The sequence below is a fragment of the Sus scrofa genome, chromosome 2, assembly GCF_000003025.6.
Source record: "Sus scrofa isolate TJ Tabasco breed Duroc chromosome 2, Sscrofa11.1, whole genome shotgun sequence".
NCBI classification, from domain to species: domain Eukaryota; kingdom Metazoa; phylum Chordata; class Mammalia; order Artiodactyla; family Suidae; genus Sus; species Sus scrofa.
In genome coordinates, this window is record NC_010444.4 from 133,991,316 (window position 1) to 134,007,564 (window position 16,249).

At 35.3% G+C, this 16,249-nt stretch overlaps 1 protein-coding gene across 3 annotated transcripts in view; it reads right to left on the reverse strand.

Annotated features, from left to right (window-relative positions):
* The window catches only part of FNIP1 (folliculin interacting protein 1), a 135,297-nt gene that overhangs the window by 33,204 nt on the left and 85,844 nt on the right, over positions 1–16,249 (reverse strand). For all 3 annotated transcript variants that reach the window (XM_021085414.1, XM_021085416.1, XM_021085415.1), the window contains 3 exons: positions 15,101–15,236; positions 11,308–11,509; positions 7,795–7,880 (listed from right to left, as the gene is read on the reverse strand). In XM_021085414.1, coding sequence (XP_020941073.1) covers positions 7,795–7,880; positions 11,308–11,509; positions 15,101–15,236 — 424 coding nt within the window. The remainder of the gene's footprint in view (positions 1–7,794; positions 7,881–11,307; positions 11,510–15,100; positions 15,237–16,249) is intronic.

The following is a 16,249-nucleotide window of genomic DNA, read 5'->3' on the forward strand; positions in this document are numbered from 1 at the left end:
ATTACATTAAAAGAATCACTGAAATTAAAGACAAAATCAACAGATTAAAAATCAATAAAACAAGGGAGTTCTTTTGCGGCACACAGACTGAACCTGCATCCTAACAGATACTAGTTGGGTTGATTTCCACTTGGGTCACTGCTGTGGCATGAGATCAATCCCTGGGCCAAGAACTTCCACATTCCACAGGCAGGGCCAAAAAAAAAAAAAAAAAAAATCAACAACAAAAAAATCTGGTTCTTTGAAAAGATCAATAACATTAATAAACTTCTATCAATCTTCAAGTAAAAAAGAGAAATGACACACAGGTTACTAATATCAGAAATAAGAGGGGTCCACCTTAACTAATCTATGGACAGAAAAAAGGTAATGAAGAAATAATATGAACAACTCTATGTTTGCAAATTTGATGATTTAGATGAACCAGACCAATTCCTCAAAAGAGATAAACCACCAAAACTCACAAGAGAAGAAACAGATAACCTGAACAGTCCTATATCTATCTTAAAACTCAATCAGGAGTTCCTGTTGCGGTTCAGCAGTTAAAGAACCTGACTAGCATCCATGAGGATGTGGGTTCAATTCCCTGGCCTTGCTCAGTTGGACCTGGCATTGCTGTGAGCTGTGGTGTAGGTCACAGACATAGGCTGGAACCTGAGCTGCTGTGGCACAGGCCAGCAGCTACAGCTCCAATTGGACCTCTAGCCTGGGAACCTCCATATGCCGTGGGTGCAGCCGTAAAAAGACAAAAAAAAAAAAAAAAAGACAAAAAACCCCACACCCGAATCAGTAATTAATAACTCTGAGCAAACCAGGAATAAAGGGGGAACTTCTTCAACTTGATAGAGTATCTGTAAGAAACTTATCTTCATACATTTAATAATGAGGAACTTGAAACTTTCCCTCTAAAATCTGATACAAGGACACTGCCTCTTACTATTGCCTTTCTACATACTAGAAGTCATGCTAATGCAATAAGGCAAGAGAAAGAAATAAAAGGTATACTGAATGGGAAAGAATAATACATCTGTCTTTATTGGCAGAAGACATGATTGCTTATGTACAGAATCTGAAAGAAATAACAAAAAAACTGCTGGAATTAATAAGTAGTTACCACAAGGTTAAAGAATAAAGTTTAATAAACAAAAGTCAATTGCTTTCTCATGTATCATTAAGGGACAGCTGAACTTTCAAATTATAAACACAATCTCAATAACCAAAAAAACCACTCCGAAACAGTTAAGAATAAACTTTTTAAAATGTACAAGATCTATAGGAGGAAAATCACAAAACTCTGAAGAAAGAAATCAAAGAAGGTATAAATAAATAACTATACCATATTCATGGACTACAAGAATAGTTATAAATAAGTAACTATTCCATATTCATGGACTGCAAATGCCTCCCTATTGTTAAGTCAATTTTTCCTATTTAATACAGATTCAGTGCAATCTCTCAATCAAAATCCCATCAAGTTATTTTCTGGATATCAACAAACTGATTCTAAATTTGCAGAGGCAAATGATCCTGAATAGCCAACACAATACTGAAAGAAAAGAACCAAGTTGGAAGACTCACATTATCTGACTTTAAGACTTATTACAGAGCTACGGTAATCAAGACAGTGTGGGAATGGTTAAATAACAGACAAATACATCAATGAAACAAAAATTCGGAGAGCCCATAAATAGAACCCCACAAATGCACTCAAACTGATATTTGACAAAGGAGAAAAAAATACAATGGAGAGAAGTTCTCATTGTGGCTCAGCGGAAATGAACCCGACTAGTATCCATAGGATGTGGGTTCGTTCCCTGGCCTTGCTCAGTGGATAAGGATCAGGCATTGCCGCGAGCTGTGGTGTAGGTGGCAGACACAGCTTGGAACTGACACTGCTGTGGCTATGGTGTAGACCAGCATTTACAGCTCTGATTTGACACCTAGCCTGGGAACTTCCAGGTGCTGCAGGTGTGGCCATAAAAAGAAGAAAAAATACAATAATCAAGACAGTCTCTTCAACAAAGAGATGATATTGGAACAAGTGGAATCCATTTGCAAAAATATGCACCTAGACAAAGACCATACAACTTTAACACACACACACAATTCAAAACGGATCACAGACCTAAATGCAAATATAAAATCATAAACTTCTGGAGTATAACATGGGAGAAATGTTAATGATCTTATGTTTGGTAGTGAGTTTTTAGATATAACATTGAAGGCACTATTCAGGAAAGAAAAACAATTCTGAAATCGGACATTACTAAAAATTAAAATTCTGCTCTGTGAAAATACTAAGAGAATGAAAAGACAAGCCACAAACTAGGAGAAAATATTTGCAGAACACTTATCTGATAGAGGATTGATGTTCAAAAATATACAAAAATCTCAAAACTGAACAATAAGAAAACCAAGGCATTTTAAAAATAGGCAAAAGACTAAACAGATACTTCACCTCCAAAAAATATACAGATGACAAATAAGTATTTGAAAAGATGCTCAACATCATATATTATTAGGAAACTGATAATTAAAACGAGATACCATTACACATCTATTAGAATGGCTAAAATGAGGGGAAAAAACTGACAATATCAAATGCTGATAAGGATATGGAACAACAGGAACTCTAACTGCTACTGGGAGTGCAAAATGATCCACTCACTTGAGAAGACAGTTTGGCAGTTTCTTGCAAATCCAAGCACACTCTTCTGTCAACTAGGTATTTACTCACTTGAACTGAAAATTTCAATCCACACAAAACCCCATACTTGAATGTTTAGAGACGCTTTGTTCATAATCACCAAAAAGTGTAAGCAATTAAGATGTCCTTCAATAGGTGAACAGACATACTGAGGTATATCCAGACCATGGAATATTATACAGTGAATTTAAATGAGCCATTAATCCATAAAAATACATACGAGAATCTTAATTGCATATTGCTAAGTGAAGGAATCAGTCTAAAAAAGCTACACACTATATGATTCCAAGCATATGATATTCTGAAATAGGCAAAATTAGAGACAGAGATCAGTGGCCAACAGTTGCCAGGGGTTTGGTAAAAAGTAACACAGAATGGATAGGTAAAGCATGGGAGATTTTTAAGGTAGTGAAACTATATTGTCTGACATGGTAGATACATGAGATTATGCATTTGTCAAAGCCCATAAAACCATACAACACAAAGAATAGACCTCAATGTACAACTCAATGTAATATTATTTTCATTAATCATAACGTATCAATATTGGTTCATTAATTGCAACAAATATACACACTAATGCAGTATGGGTAGCAAGGACGGGGCTATACGCAAATACTCTGAACTGTTAGCTCAATTTGTCTGGCACCTTGTTAGAATATTAAGAAAATGTGTATATATATACGTACATATAGACACACATGTATATATACACACACATGTGTAAAATTAAGCTATTTACACTCTTAATTAATAACAGATTGGTGAAAAATGCAATAGATAGATGAGGATGTAATAGATAGTCATGTCCTGGAATTTACCATTTTGTTGGTAGTTTTGTCTTTCACTCCCATTCCCAATACTCCAGAAGAAAAGAGAAATGTTATTCATTATTTTGAGTGGGGCTCATTCCAGAAATAAAAATATAGATAGTTTCAGAAAATGCAAGAGAATCAGACTGAATTTACAGACTAAAGGAGAATGAAGTCTAGAGTCATGGGTATAAATCACTAACCCCTAAAGTAGAAGTCTAAACTTTAATAATCATCAGGGGCCAAGACACAAAACTGTATAATATATGGGTGGAACTGAGAGAGATACAGCTTACAAAACACTAAGGAAAGTTTGGCCTAAAGGACTAAAGTTTCAAATACTTGTAAAAAAAAACCAAAGAGGCCAAATAAAATGTGTGCTGACTAGAGTTCTGTCATCTAACAATTAAGCTGGTCTCAGTAACTTTCTTCAACACTGTACAAACAGAAAAGCACTTATTAAATGAAGAGTCTAATGTGCCCCTCTTACCAGTAAGAATACTTACTGAAATACCAAATCTACTGGTAAGTCATTTATCTAATGCAACCTAAATCACCAACATTTGGTTTAAGCAACTTATTAGCATAATTTACCTCTTGAATCATAAAGTATCTTAATTAATTTTTAAAAATATACGTCTGGAGTTCCCAACTGGCTCAGCGGTTAATGTACCTAACTAGCATCCATGAGGATGTGGGTTCAATCCCTGGCCACGCTCAGTGGATTAAGGATCTGGCATTGCCATGAGCTATGGAGTAGGTCGCAGACGTGGCTCGGATCCTTTGTTGCTGTGGCTGGGGTGTAGGCCGGTGGCCACAACTCTGATTAGACCCCTAGCCTGGGAACCTCCATGTGCTGCAAGTGCAGCCCTAGAAAAGACAAAAAAACCAAAAACAAAAAAACAAAAAAAACCTCATCTTAAGCAAATATCCTGACATTAAAATTATTTACATCATTTCATGTTTATAAAACTATCGTATTTTGAGCTTTCACATAAAAGCTTTTAGAAACACACAAAGAGGTCTAAGAAGATAATGTAGATAGCCAAACTCATTAAAATTGTTTGAAATTTCCTCTAGAAATATGGAATATACTTTATTTCCCCTATACTTCATCTATAAGAAACATTCATGCATACAAAACTTGACTTAATCATGGGTGGCAATTGAAATGTAATAACCTGAACTGTTATGGTATAGTTATGAACAAATGAAATTATCAATAACTTTGTACAAAATTCATATATAATGAGTGAAAATGTCAATGAACTAAAGGAACAGATTAAAGATATTATATTTTTAAATTAGTTCAGTATATATGGTTTTAATGTTGCAAGATTAAAATGTAATAGAGATTTGTTACATAATGTGAACTACACTGAACTATACACTTAAAAATGTGTATATGGGGAGCTCCTGTCGTGGCTAAACAGCTTACAAAACCAACTAGCATCCATGAAAATGTGGGTTCGATTCCTGAACTTGCTCAGTGAGTTAACCATCCAGTGCTGCAAGGAGCTGTGGTGCAGGTAGCAGATGCAGTCTGAATCCCAAATTGCTGTGGTTATGGCACAGGTTGGCAGCTATAGCTCCAATTCGATCCCTACACTGGGAACCTCCATATGCCAAAGGTGCAGCCCTAAAAAGCAAAAAATAAAATAAAATAATAAAATATAATAAAACAAGAATGTTTAAATGTTAATGCTGTTTTTCTTTTACCATAATAAAAAACTTTTAAAAAAATACTGTATTATTGGTTAGCATGCTTCACTCGATAACTGTGAAAAGGCCTAAAATGAATATGTTAACAAAAATATAATGACAAATATCAGCTTTAATATAATTTTTAATCCATACAAATTATTTCCTTCCAAGACTAAAAAAACATAATATAGGTTGAAATTTAATTCTCTAATGTGTTTTTCTCTGTATTTCCTATAACCACTGGGTTTACTCTACAAAAAGATAAGATTTAATAAATTCACATTTAATGTCTTTTATCATAAAAATTACAGCAAATAAAAGATGATTAGAAATTTGTCTCCTCAATAACTGAATCCAGCAGATAATTATTACATAATAGCCACAAACTTTTCAATGAAAACATATTAAAAACATGTTAAAATATTCCATATTAGCTTCTGTTATTTTTATCATATAATTTCTATTTAATGGTTATCTGTAATTCCACCTCAAAAGTTAAACAGGACATTTCTATAGCACATAGCTCTTATTTAGGAAAATAAGTTATTTTATCATAAATTCAAAGTTTCTAGAATGTTGCTGAGGCAACAAAATCTCTCTTTTGGAGAGAAGTTTAAAAAAAGACAAAAGGAATTCCAGCTGTGGTTAATGCTCTAGCTTGTCTCTGTGGAGGCACTAGTACAATCCTCAGCCCCAAGCAGTGACTTAAGGATCTGGCCTTGCTGCAGCTGTGACACAGGCCACAGCTCTAGCTCAGATTTGATCCCTGGCCCAGGATACGCTGCAGCTGTGCTGTGCCCAAAAACAGAAAAACAAATAAAAAAGGGCAATAGGTTTACATTCACTGTGGTTTACTTCAACAGAAAGAGAGAAAAATGAAGCAGAGAAGGTGAAAATAAACATAAATTTTCTCTTATTGTCAAATAGACTATATACATCACTCCTTAGTCATCTCCATTATATATATATATATATATATATATATATATATAATATGCCTAGAGTTTCACAATAGCAATCCTGCAATATTTCAAGCTAAAAACTTCAGAATGTATTAGTTCATATTTAAACAAACAATCCAGAAGATCCATGAACCAATAAGGGACCACTACAGGAGTCAATGAACAAAACAGATACTTCAGGATATTCTGGATGCATGGACTACTGCCATTAACCTTAGGTGGTACACAGATACATATTTTAAATTTTAATTAGTATGCATTCAGTTTCATAGCTTGCTTACAGCAAAGAATGCTGAATTCCCCATGTAGGGTAATGATACATAAAGTTTCATTTTGAAATACATCTTTTTAGGTATAAAAGAGGGTCAGTTTAAAGAGAAACATTAAATTAAAGTGGCACAGAGAACAGACTGGTGGTTGCCAAGGGAAAGCAGGGAGGCAGGGGGATGGACTTAGAGTTTGAAGCTAATAGATGCAAACTGTTACATTCAGAATGGATGAACAACAAGGTCCTACTGTACAGCACAGGAAACTATATCCAATTGCCTGGGATATATTGACAGAAAAAAATATAAAAAATAATATATATATGTGTATAACTGACAGACTCTGCTGTATAGCAAAAATTGGCACATTTTAAATGAACTATAATTTAAATAAATAAATAAATACATCAAGAAATGGCATAGCTAGAGGACGTACAGATTTCATAATTTGGTGAAGGTGGCCTGTGAATGATTTCTGAGAAGCACTGCTATAAGCTATACTTGTCAAGAAAATAGTGGTGTCATTAATGTCAGACATTCTGCTAAGTGCTTCAAATACATTATCTCATCCCATCTTTATAAGAGTCTATTAGATTATAACTAAATAGAATTTACAGATTTCATATTAGAAAACTAAGGATCATACAGGCCTGTTAGTCTGTAAATTCTGAGTTCTTGCCCTGTGTGCTATATTATTTCTCAGTCTAAAGGAGGAAGGACTGAGATGATAAAAGGATGAAGTAAATCTGAAACAAATCTAAGAGAGACACACATCACTTAGTGTGATTCCCAACATAAGTTCATACACAGTATGTTTCCTTGCCATAACTAGACAGCAGTTACAGCACTTGCTGGAGCTTCAAGCTTCAAGGTTTGTTGTGCCAGAAAACAGTGCTAGAGAAAGGATTAAGCAAGAGAGTTATATGGAACATCAAGTTCATATTCTCTATATCCATGTATCTTTGTATTCCACGTATCTAAGAATATGTGATTACCCATCACTGGTTAAATAACACTTAACCAGTCCCTCAATCTAGGAGCCCAACAAAGAACAAAGCATATTTCTGCTAAAACAAGGGTCTCTTCTGGTCATATCTGCTTGTCTAATGGTCCAGTGCTATAAACTATACCACTGACTCCTCCCAAGTATGCTTGAATTCCAAGCACTTTTGATATTTAATAACAAAGGAGCCAGTGGCCTAGTGAATTACACCCTCATCTGACTATGGGACAGAGAAATATAAAGAATTAAATTCTATTGGACTAAGTTAAAGAGAATAAATAAATCTTCCTGTGTACACTGTGAAACAATTCTTTATTATGAAAAGCTGGAGAATATGTACCTGAATTCATTTAGGGCATCAACTATTCGATTATATGCCAAACTCCTCTGACTGGCATCAGCTGATCTCCGGCTCATTTTCATAGCCTTGAAAGCAATCAAATAGTTAATTCTTATAATGATCATGGGCAAAATATGGGGGAAAAAGTAAAAGACAAAGTCATATATTTCCACAACATTCTACCCACCCTTCTTATATAGACAGATATAAAGAAGGCATATGTATTTATAGTGTCTTTTTTTGGCACCTTTGGTCATTAGTGAGCATAACACAATTAAAAAATTTCAAATGTTAAGCCTCTTACCGTAACTGTCAAACCACAGAATGTCAACACACAAAGAAACTGATGTTGACAGTGTCTGGGTTACACAAAACTTGTTTTTTCCCCAAACAGAACAACATTAAATGACAACTCAATAGCAGTTTCTGGTCTTTGCTAATATTTCACAGATAAAGGTTCTGTTAAGTAAATTCTTTTTTAAAATCTAAAACATAAAGATTCTATTAAAAGATATCTTAAGTTATTGATAACATTTGCTTTATTAAAAGAAAAGATCTAGCCAAGGTTGAGAAACCCTGCTTTAGGTAGGAAAAAAGGGGATCAGGATTAGGATATGGATATCAGAAAAAATCTTGTAATTTTTAAAATTTTTCAAAGAAAATGTAATTGTGCATCACTTATGTAATATCAAATGGATTTTTAAAATGTTTAAACATGTATTTAAGAGAAGGTTAGGCTACCAGAATCAAGCTCATGTACACCCAAAAGTTTCACACGGTAAAAGTGACACTTCATATTTTTATAAACCACTGAAACAGACCTTCAATTTATAAAGAAGTAAAATTCTTTAGCTACAGTCAAGCACTATTTTTCCTTAATTTTACCAATAAAATTTCTAAGTTACATTATAGGTCTCAAAAAGCAGCAGACTTCAAAAAAATTCCCACAGCACTCAGAAACAAAACCCATAGCTTTTCATTAAAAAAAAAAATCGTTTGAAAACTGACCCTAGAAGACAACTTATTTAGATGGTTCAGTGTTTACTATATTCAATGATTAACAACTGTAGAACGTTTTAAATTAAATTCTATTCATTTACATATAAGTATTTACTCAGCTTTAATAAGAAATGAGATGTTAAACCTGAACAAATCTCTACCACACAACTTTAAGTACTGCAATGTGTACTTCAGGTTGTAAAATGAACAAAGCATTAAAACATTAAAAAATTAAATCTTTAATGAGTTCTGTAGTGTCCAAATATTTTAAGTTTTATACAAAGTTTAAACACTTCTTCCAGTAACTGAAATGACAGTTCAGCCACAGCTAAATATTACATGTACTGACTTTGGCAACAGCAAACCACAAAAAAGCAGCAAACTGAAAATGTCACCAGTGTTAAACTTCCGAAAAAGTAAGAGAAAACGGACTTTACTCATCTGCTCATTAAAAAAGTATTGGCTATGGATCTACTTGTCTTTGGATAGATTTAACGTGAATAACTAATACAGTGTCTTTTCTACAGGCAAAGGATCCTTAGGTATTAATGAGTTACTAAATGAAATTAGTCCCATTCTAATTGGTCTTGCATCTCTAGTCTCTTTTACTATTCTCTTTTAAACACACTGCCAAATTAAGCTTCCTAAAGCACAATTTGGATATAGTCTAACAAATAAAGTCAAAACTTCTGGCAAGCATTTTAAACTTTTGGGACGTTTTCCCCATTAACTCTGTTAGCCATACCACCCACTACTCCTCTTTGTATCTTTTCCCTTTTGCATACTTTCAGAGGGATTAAAAGATTAGGAACTTTATTTATACCCACTGACTCATTAGTTCAATTTCTAGGAATCTCTTATAAAATATCTTTTGGAAAATTCACCAAGATGTTATACGTAGAATAGCTATAACTGTGAAAAAGCAGAAATGGCCTAACAGAAAGATAATTTAAATGAAGGAAAGCCACTGAAATATATTTAAGAACCTTTTATTAATGGGAAATGTATATGTTACAAATGAATTTTTCAAAATAGACACAGTAATTAAAACAGCATGGACAGAGCACAATCCCCATCAAGTAAAAATACAATATGCAGAGAAAAGGCCTAAGACTTTCAGCAAAATATTAATGTTAATATGTTATTTTGGGGGTGGCAAGAAAAATAACAATTTTTCTTGTTATTCTGCCATATTCAATTTTCAAAGCTTTATATTTAAAAAATCCTATGCATCCTTTAATATGCAATCCAAATGAAACATCGTCCCATAAGAAATCATTTTTCTTTCCTACAAACTCCTAAAAAAACTTTTTTTTTCTTTTTGGTTATCTTTAAGTTCTATCAAATTCACAATTTTCTTAACTTACATCTGTTTATTGCATGCACTATCAGCAGCATCTGACACAACTGATCACTCCTACTTTTTTAAAACATCTTCACCTGGCTTCACTCCAAAAAGTACTCTCCTTCCAGCTGAATGACTAATCCTCAGTTTCCTCTGCTGGTTCTCAATTCCTCAAATTTTATCTGCTGAAATGCTTCACAAATCAGGCCTAGGATCTCCTCTCTTTTCTCTGTTTCTTTCTTTAAAATACCACCTACACACTGGTGATTCTCCAGCCTGGACCCTAAATTCTAGACTCACAACTTGGATGTCCAGGAAGTATCTCAAACAAACTCCTGATCCTCCCCCACCAAACTGGTTTCATCTCTAGTTTTCCTGTTTTAGTACTGGCAATTCCATCCTTCTTACCGCTCAAATGAAAAATCCCCAGTCAACTTCTACTGTTCTTTCTCTTACCCCCAATTTAGTCTATCAGCTAACCTCGTTAGCACTATTTCCACAATATAACCAGAATCCAACCACTTCTCACCAGTTCCACCATGGAAGTTGTTTAAGTCCCCACCATCTCTCACCTAAATTATTTCAACAGCTTCCAAACTGCCCCCAGAGCATCCACCTTTGCCCTTAGAAATGCATTCTCCAGAAGAAGTAAGAGTGATTCTCATAAATTATGTCATTCCTCTACTCAAACCCCTCAAAAGTTTCCCATCTTTGTTAAGAGTAAAATGCTAATGCTCTTAGAATAATAGCCTATAAAGTCCTACATGATCTGGTTCTACTTCTAACCCAGCCACTGCGGGCTCCTTACTGTTTCTCAAACATCAGGTGTACTCCTTTGCCTTTGCCTGGAACATTCTTCTCTCAGATGGTTATAGCTAACTTCCTCTGTATCTCTGGACCATATGTCATTTTCTCAGGAGTTTTCCTGACTATCCTGTAAAAAATTAGCAATCTCTTCACCCAGCTTTCTTTAAAAACCTTTCTGTTTTATTTCTCTCCTTAGCACTTAATACCATCTAGTTGCTAGAATAGTGCCTACCTAGATCACTTTGTTGGATACATGCACACGGCTGTTAATTTTTTTGCCAAATGAATAAACAGTGCTTAAGAGAGTGAGAGTCAAAGGAAAATAAAAAATATAAACAAACCATAAACATGACTATGCTTACCTGTTCTATTGCACTCTTTAATTTGTTCATGTGGCTTTCAAACAGAGGAAAATGTGAAAAAAAGAATTCATTAAATTTATTACTTTCATCTTCATCTTTGGATAATGAAAAGATCACCCCAATTGCAATCTTCTTTTTCCTCACAATTCCTGGGTTAGGGCCACAGCTTTCATCTGACAGATTAAAGCTTTCTTCTATAGACCTTAAAAATAAATGTTTTTTTAATTTTAAAACTATATTAAAAAACATAAATATACAAAAATAATTAAACTCACAATTTAATCTCCTTGCTAATTAAATGTAGGCAAGATAAAGGTCTTCTAAGTAAATCTAAAAATTCATATCAATTGTTATTTCTTTCAGAAATATGCTGGCTATTACTTTATGTTCATTTTTCTTTTCTTTTTTTTTTGCTTTTTAGGGCCTCACCTAAGGCATATAAAAGGTGACAGGCTAGGGTTGAAACAGAGCTGCAGGTGCCAGCCACAGCCACAGCCACAGCAACGCGGGATCTGAGCTGTGTCTGCGACCTACACCACAGGTCATGGCAATGTGGGATCCTTAACGCACTGAATGAGGCCAGGATTGATTCTGCATCCTCATGGATACTAGTTGGGTTTGTTACCCCTGAGCCACAACGGGAACACAACACAATGCTCACATTTTTGTAAGAAATTTTAATAGAGAATCAGACTGGCAACATTTTTCCTAAATAAGAAGTCACTGAAAAAGTAGATAATCCCAATACATAACTAATCTAAAAACCTGAATTTTAAGGTTTATAGATAAGTCTGATACAATTTTCTTCACTGTTCTAGAATCTACTTATCTCTTCTTTTGACTCCATGAATACAATCAAAGATTAAAGAATAAAGGGAGTGAGTAAAAAAGAAACAAGAAGCTTCATCATCTTTAGTTGTGCTTAACACATACTTTAAAAAAGAGAACTTTCAAGAACGAATTAAACTGCCAAAACAAAAACATGAAAAACTGAAATTCAAAACATGTAGTTCATGGATCAAAGATCAAAAGAGGAGTCAAAACTATAAAACCCTTAGAAGAAAACATAGGGTAGACAGAAATACAGATCAGTGGAACAGGATAGGAAGCCCAGAATTCAACCCTCGCACCTACAGCCAACTAATCTATGACAAAGGAGGCAAGAATATACAACGTAGAAAAGACAGCCTGTTCAATAAGTGGTACTGGGAAAACTGGACAGCTACATGGAAAAGAATAAAATTACTCACTAACACCATACACAAAAATAAACTCAAAATGGATTAAAGACCTAAATGTAAGTCCAGACACAATAAAACTCTTAGAGGAAATCATAGGCCAAACACTCTCCGACATAAATGACAGCAACATCTTCTCAGATCCACCTATCAGAGTATTGACAATAAAAACAAAAATAAACAAATGGGACCTAATTAAACTTCAAAGTTTCTGCACAGCAAAGGAAAACCTAAACAAAACGAAAAGACAACCCACAGAATGGCAGAACATATTTGCAAACGAATCAACTGACAAGGGATTAATCTCCAACATTTATAAACACCTCCTACCACTCCAAACCAAAAAAAACAAACAACCCCATCCAAAAATGGGCAGAAGATCTAAACAGACAATTCTCCAAAGAAGACATACACATGGCCAAAAAACACAAGAAAAGATGTTCAACATCACTCATTATTGGAGAAATGAAAATCAAAACCACTCTGAGGTACCAGCCAGAATGGCCACCATCAAAAAGTCTACCAACAATAAGTGCTGGAGAGAGTGTGGAGAAAAAGGAACCCTAGTACACTGTTGGTGGGGTTGTAAATTGGTGCAACCACTGTGGAAAGCAGTATGGAGAGTCCTCAGAAAATTAAAAATAGAACTACCATTTGATCCAGCAATCCCACTCCTGGGCATCTATCCAGAGAAAACCAAAAGACACACGTACTTCAATGTTCACTGCAGCTATGTACAAAAGTCAAGACATGGAAACAACCTAAATGTCCATCGACAGAGGGGATCAAGAAGATGTGGTATATACACATGATGGAATATTACTCAGTCATTAAAAGGAAAGAAATAACAGTATCTGCACCAACATGGATGGACCTAGAAATTATCATGCTGAGTGAAGTCAGTCATACAATGAGACACCAACGTCAAATGCTTTCACTGACATGTGGAATCTGAAAAAAGGACAGACGGAACTTCTTTGCAGAACAGATACTGACTCACAGACTTTGAAAAACTTATGGTTTCCAAAGGAGATAGTTTGGGAGGTGGGGGGATGCACTGGGGTTGTGGATGGAAATCATATAAAACTGGATTGTGATGATCACTGTACAACTATAAATGCAATAAACTCATTGAGTAATTAAAAAAAAAAAGAAAAAAAAAAGAAAGAAAACATAGGGTAAACTTCATGACACTGGATTTGGCAATGACTTCTTGGATATGACACCAAAAGTACAGACCAAAAGAAAAAAAAACAGATAAACTAGGCTACATTAAGAATTTTAAAATTCTGACATCCAGAAATATATAAAGAACTCCTACAATTCCACAACAAAAAAACAAACTACCTGATTAAAAAAATGGGCAAAACACTTGGACATTTCTCCAAAGAAGATATATGTACGGCTAAAAGGCACATGAAAATATGCTCAACATCAATAGCCTTTAGGAAAATGCAAATCAAAACCAAAAAAAGATAACACCCATAAGGATGGTTATTAAAAAAACAAATCAGGGGAGTTCTCTGGTGGCTCAGTGGTTAAGGATCTGACACTGTAACTACTGTGGCACGGGTCACTACTGCTGTGATGCAGGTTTGATCCCTTACCTAGGAACTTTTGTGTGCTGTGCAGCCCCCCTCCAAAAAAAAATCAGAAAATAACTATTCATGAGGATGTGGACAAATTAGAACTTATGTCCATTTCTGGTGGGAAATGTTAAGTAAAATGATGCAGCTACTGTGGAGAATAGTATGGCAGTTCCTCAAAAACTTCAACACAGAATTATGGTACGATCCAGAAATTCCATTTCCGGGCATATACTCAAAAGAACTAAAGGTAAGGATCCATGTTCATATCAGCATTATTCACAATAGCCAAAAAGTGGAAGGAAGCTAAACGTCCATGGACAGATGAATAAACAAAACATGGTACGTATAGACAATGGATGTTACTCATTAAAAAAAAAGAGAGAGAGAGAAGTTCCCACTGTGGCATAAAAGGATCACAGTGTCTCTGGAGTACTAGAATGCAGATTCAATCCCCGGCCTGGCGCAGTGGGCTGAGGATCCAGCGCTGTCCCTGTTGCAGTGTGGGTCACAGCTGTGACTTGGATCTGATCCTTGGCCTAGGAACTCTATATGCCATGGGGAGGCCAAAGGAAAAATAAAAAAGAAATTCTGATACATGCTACAACATGGATGAACCTTGAAATAGAATAGTAGTAGCCAGGGGCTAATGGAAGGGAGGAAAGGGAAACTATTGTTTAACCTGGATAGAGGTTCAGTTTGGGAGATGAAAAAGTTCTGGTATGAATGACTATGGCTACACAACAATGTGAAGGTACTTACTGCCACTGAACTGTAGAATTGATGATGGTTAAAATGGTAAATTGTATGTTACGCATAGCTTAACACAATTTTTAAAAAACTTAATACATTTTAAAAGTTTCCTATACCAGACTTAAAAAACACAAAATAGAAGTTCAAGCTCTTAATATACAAAAATGTGTTTAAGGAACTATTAAATCTTGGGGTAAATTAAAACTTCCAACTTACCATCTAGGAAATACCCCATTCTCCAAACTTGTTGTTTGGCTACGTCGCCAGCGTCGCTGGTAGCTGCTGGCACAACTTCGGGTAAGTGAGGAGTTTGGAGAAGGAAATGGTGTAATAAGCAAACTGCTGAGAGATGCTGTCAAGTCAGAATAAGTATAATGTATAAATTAATAATAAGTGAACACAAAGACAAATTTCTTCATAACAAGTTTAAGAGTAGTAACTCAAATTTTCCATTTTGCTTTATGAGGCTTTAAAATATCCATTAAAAAAAAATACATCATTGCTGGAACAAGGTCCCAGAAAAAAACCACATACTAAAAATGTGCTGGTGGAGTTCCATGGTGGCACTCCAGTGAGTTAAGGATCCAGTATTGTCACTGCTTAGTCTTGGGTCACTGCTGTGGCACAGGTTCTATCCCTGGCCTTGGAACTTCCACATGCCACCAGTACAGCCAAAACCTCCCCCCAAAACCCAAAAACTAAAAAAGAAAAAAAATAGCTGGGAAGAAAACCCTGACGCAATTCCCTTCTGACATTTTTACCCTCCCAACCCAACCTCCAGAAGAAAATGCAACTCTGAAATAAAGCATTATCCTTTTGGCCATAACACTGTCTTCTCCTAACTTAGGTGAACCCTTAGTCCTTAAATGAAAGGAAATACGCTGCAATTCAATTTTATTTTATTTTTGTTTTTTGGTCTTTCTCTAGGGCCGCACCTGAGGCATACAGATGTTTCCAGGCTAGGGGTCAAATCAGAGCCACAGCAACTTGGGATCCAAGCCATGTCTTGGACCTACGCCACAGCTCACAGCAACACCTCACCCCCCAACCCACTGATCGAGGCCAGGGATTGAATCCGCAACCTCATGGGTTCCCTGTCGCATTCGTTAACCACTGAGCCACGAGGGGAACTCCTGCAATTAAATTTTAATGCAGCAGTTGGATTTAAGGGGAAAAAAAGCTATATTTGAAAATAAGTATTTGAATGCCATTTAAAGATGTCATTCAGAGGGACTCCTGGGTCATTTGTGCATAGGCACTCACCTCTGAATGCTTGGACACTTTTAAATAAGAGTCATGACTATACCTACCCAGCTCCAAAAAAGAGCAAATCCTACAGATGCTCTGTGGAACATTCAAAGGGGT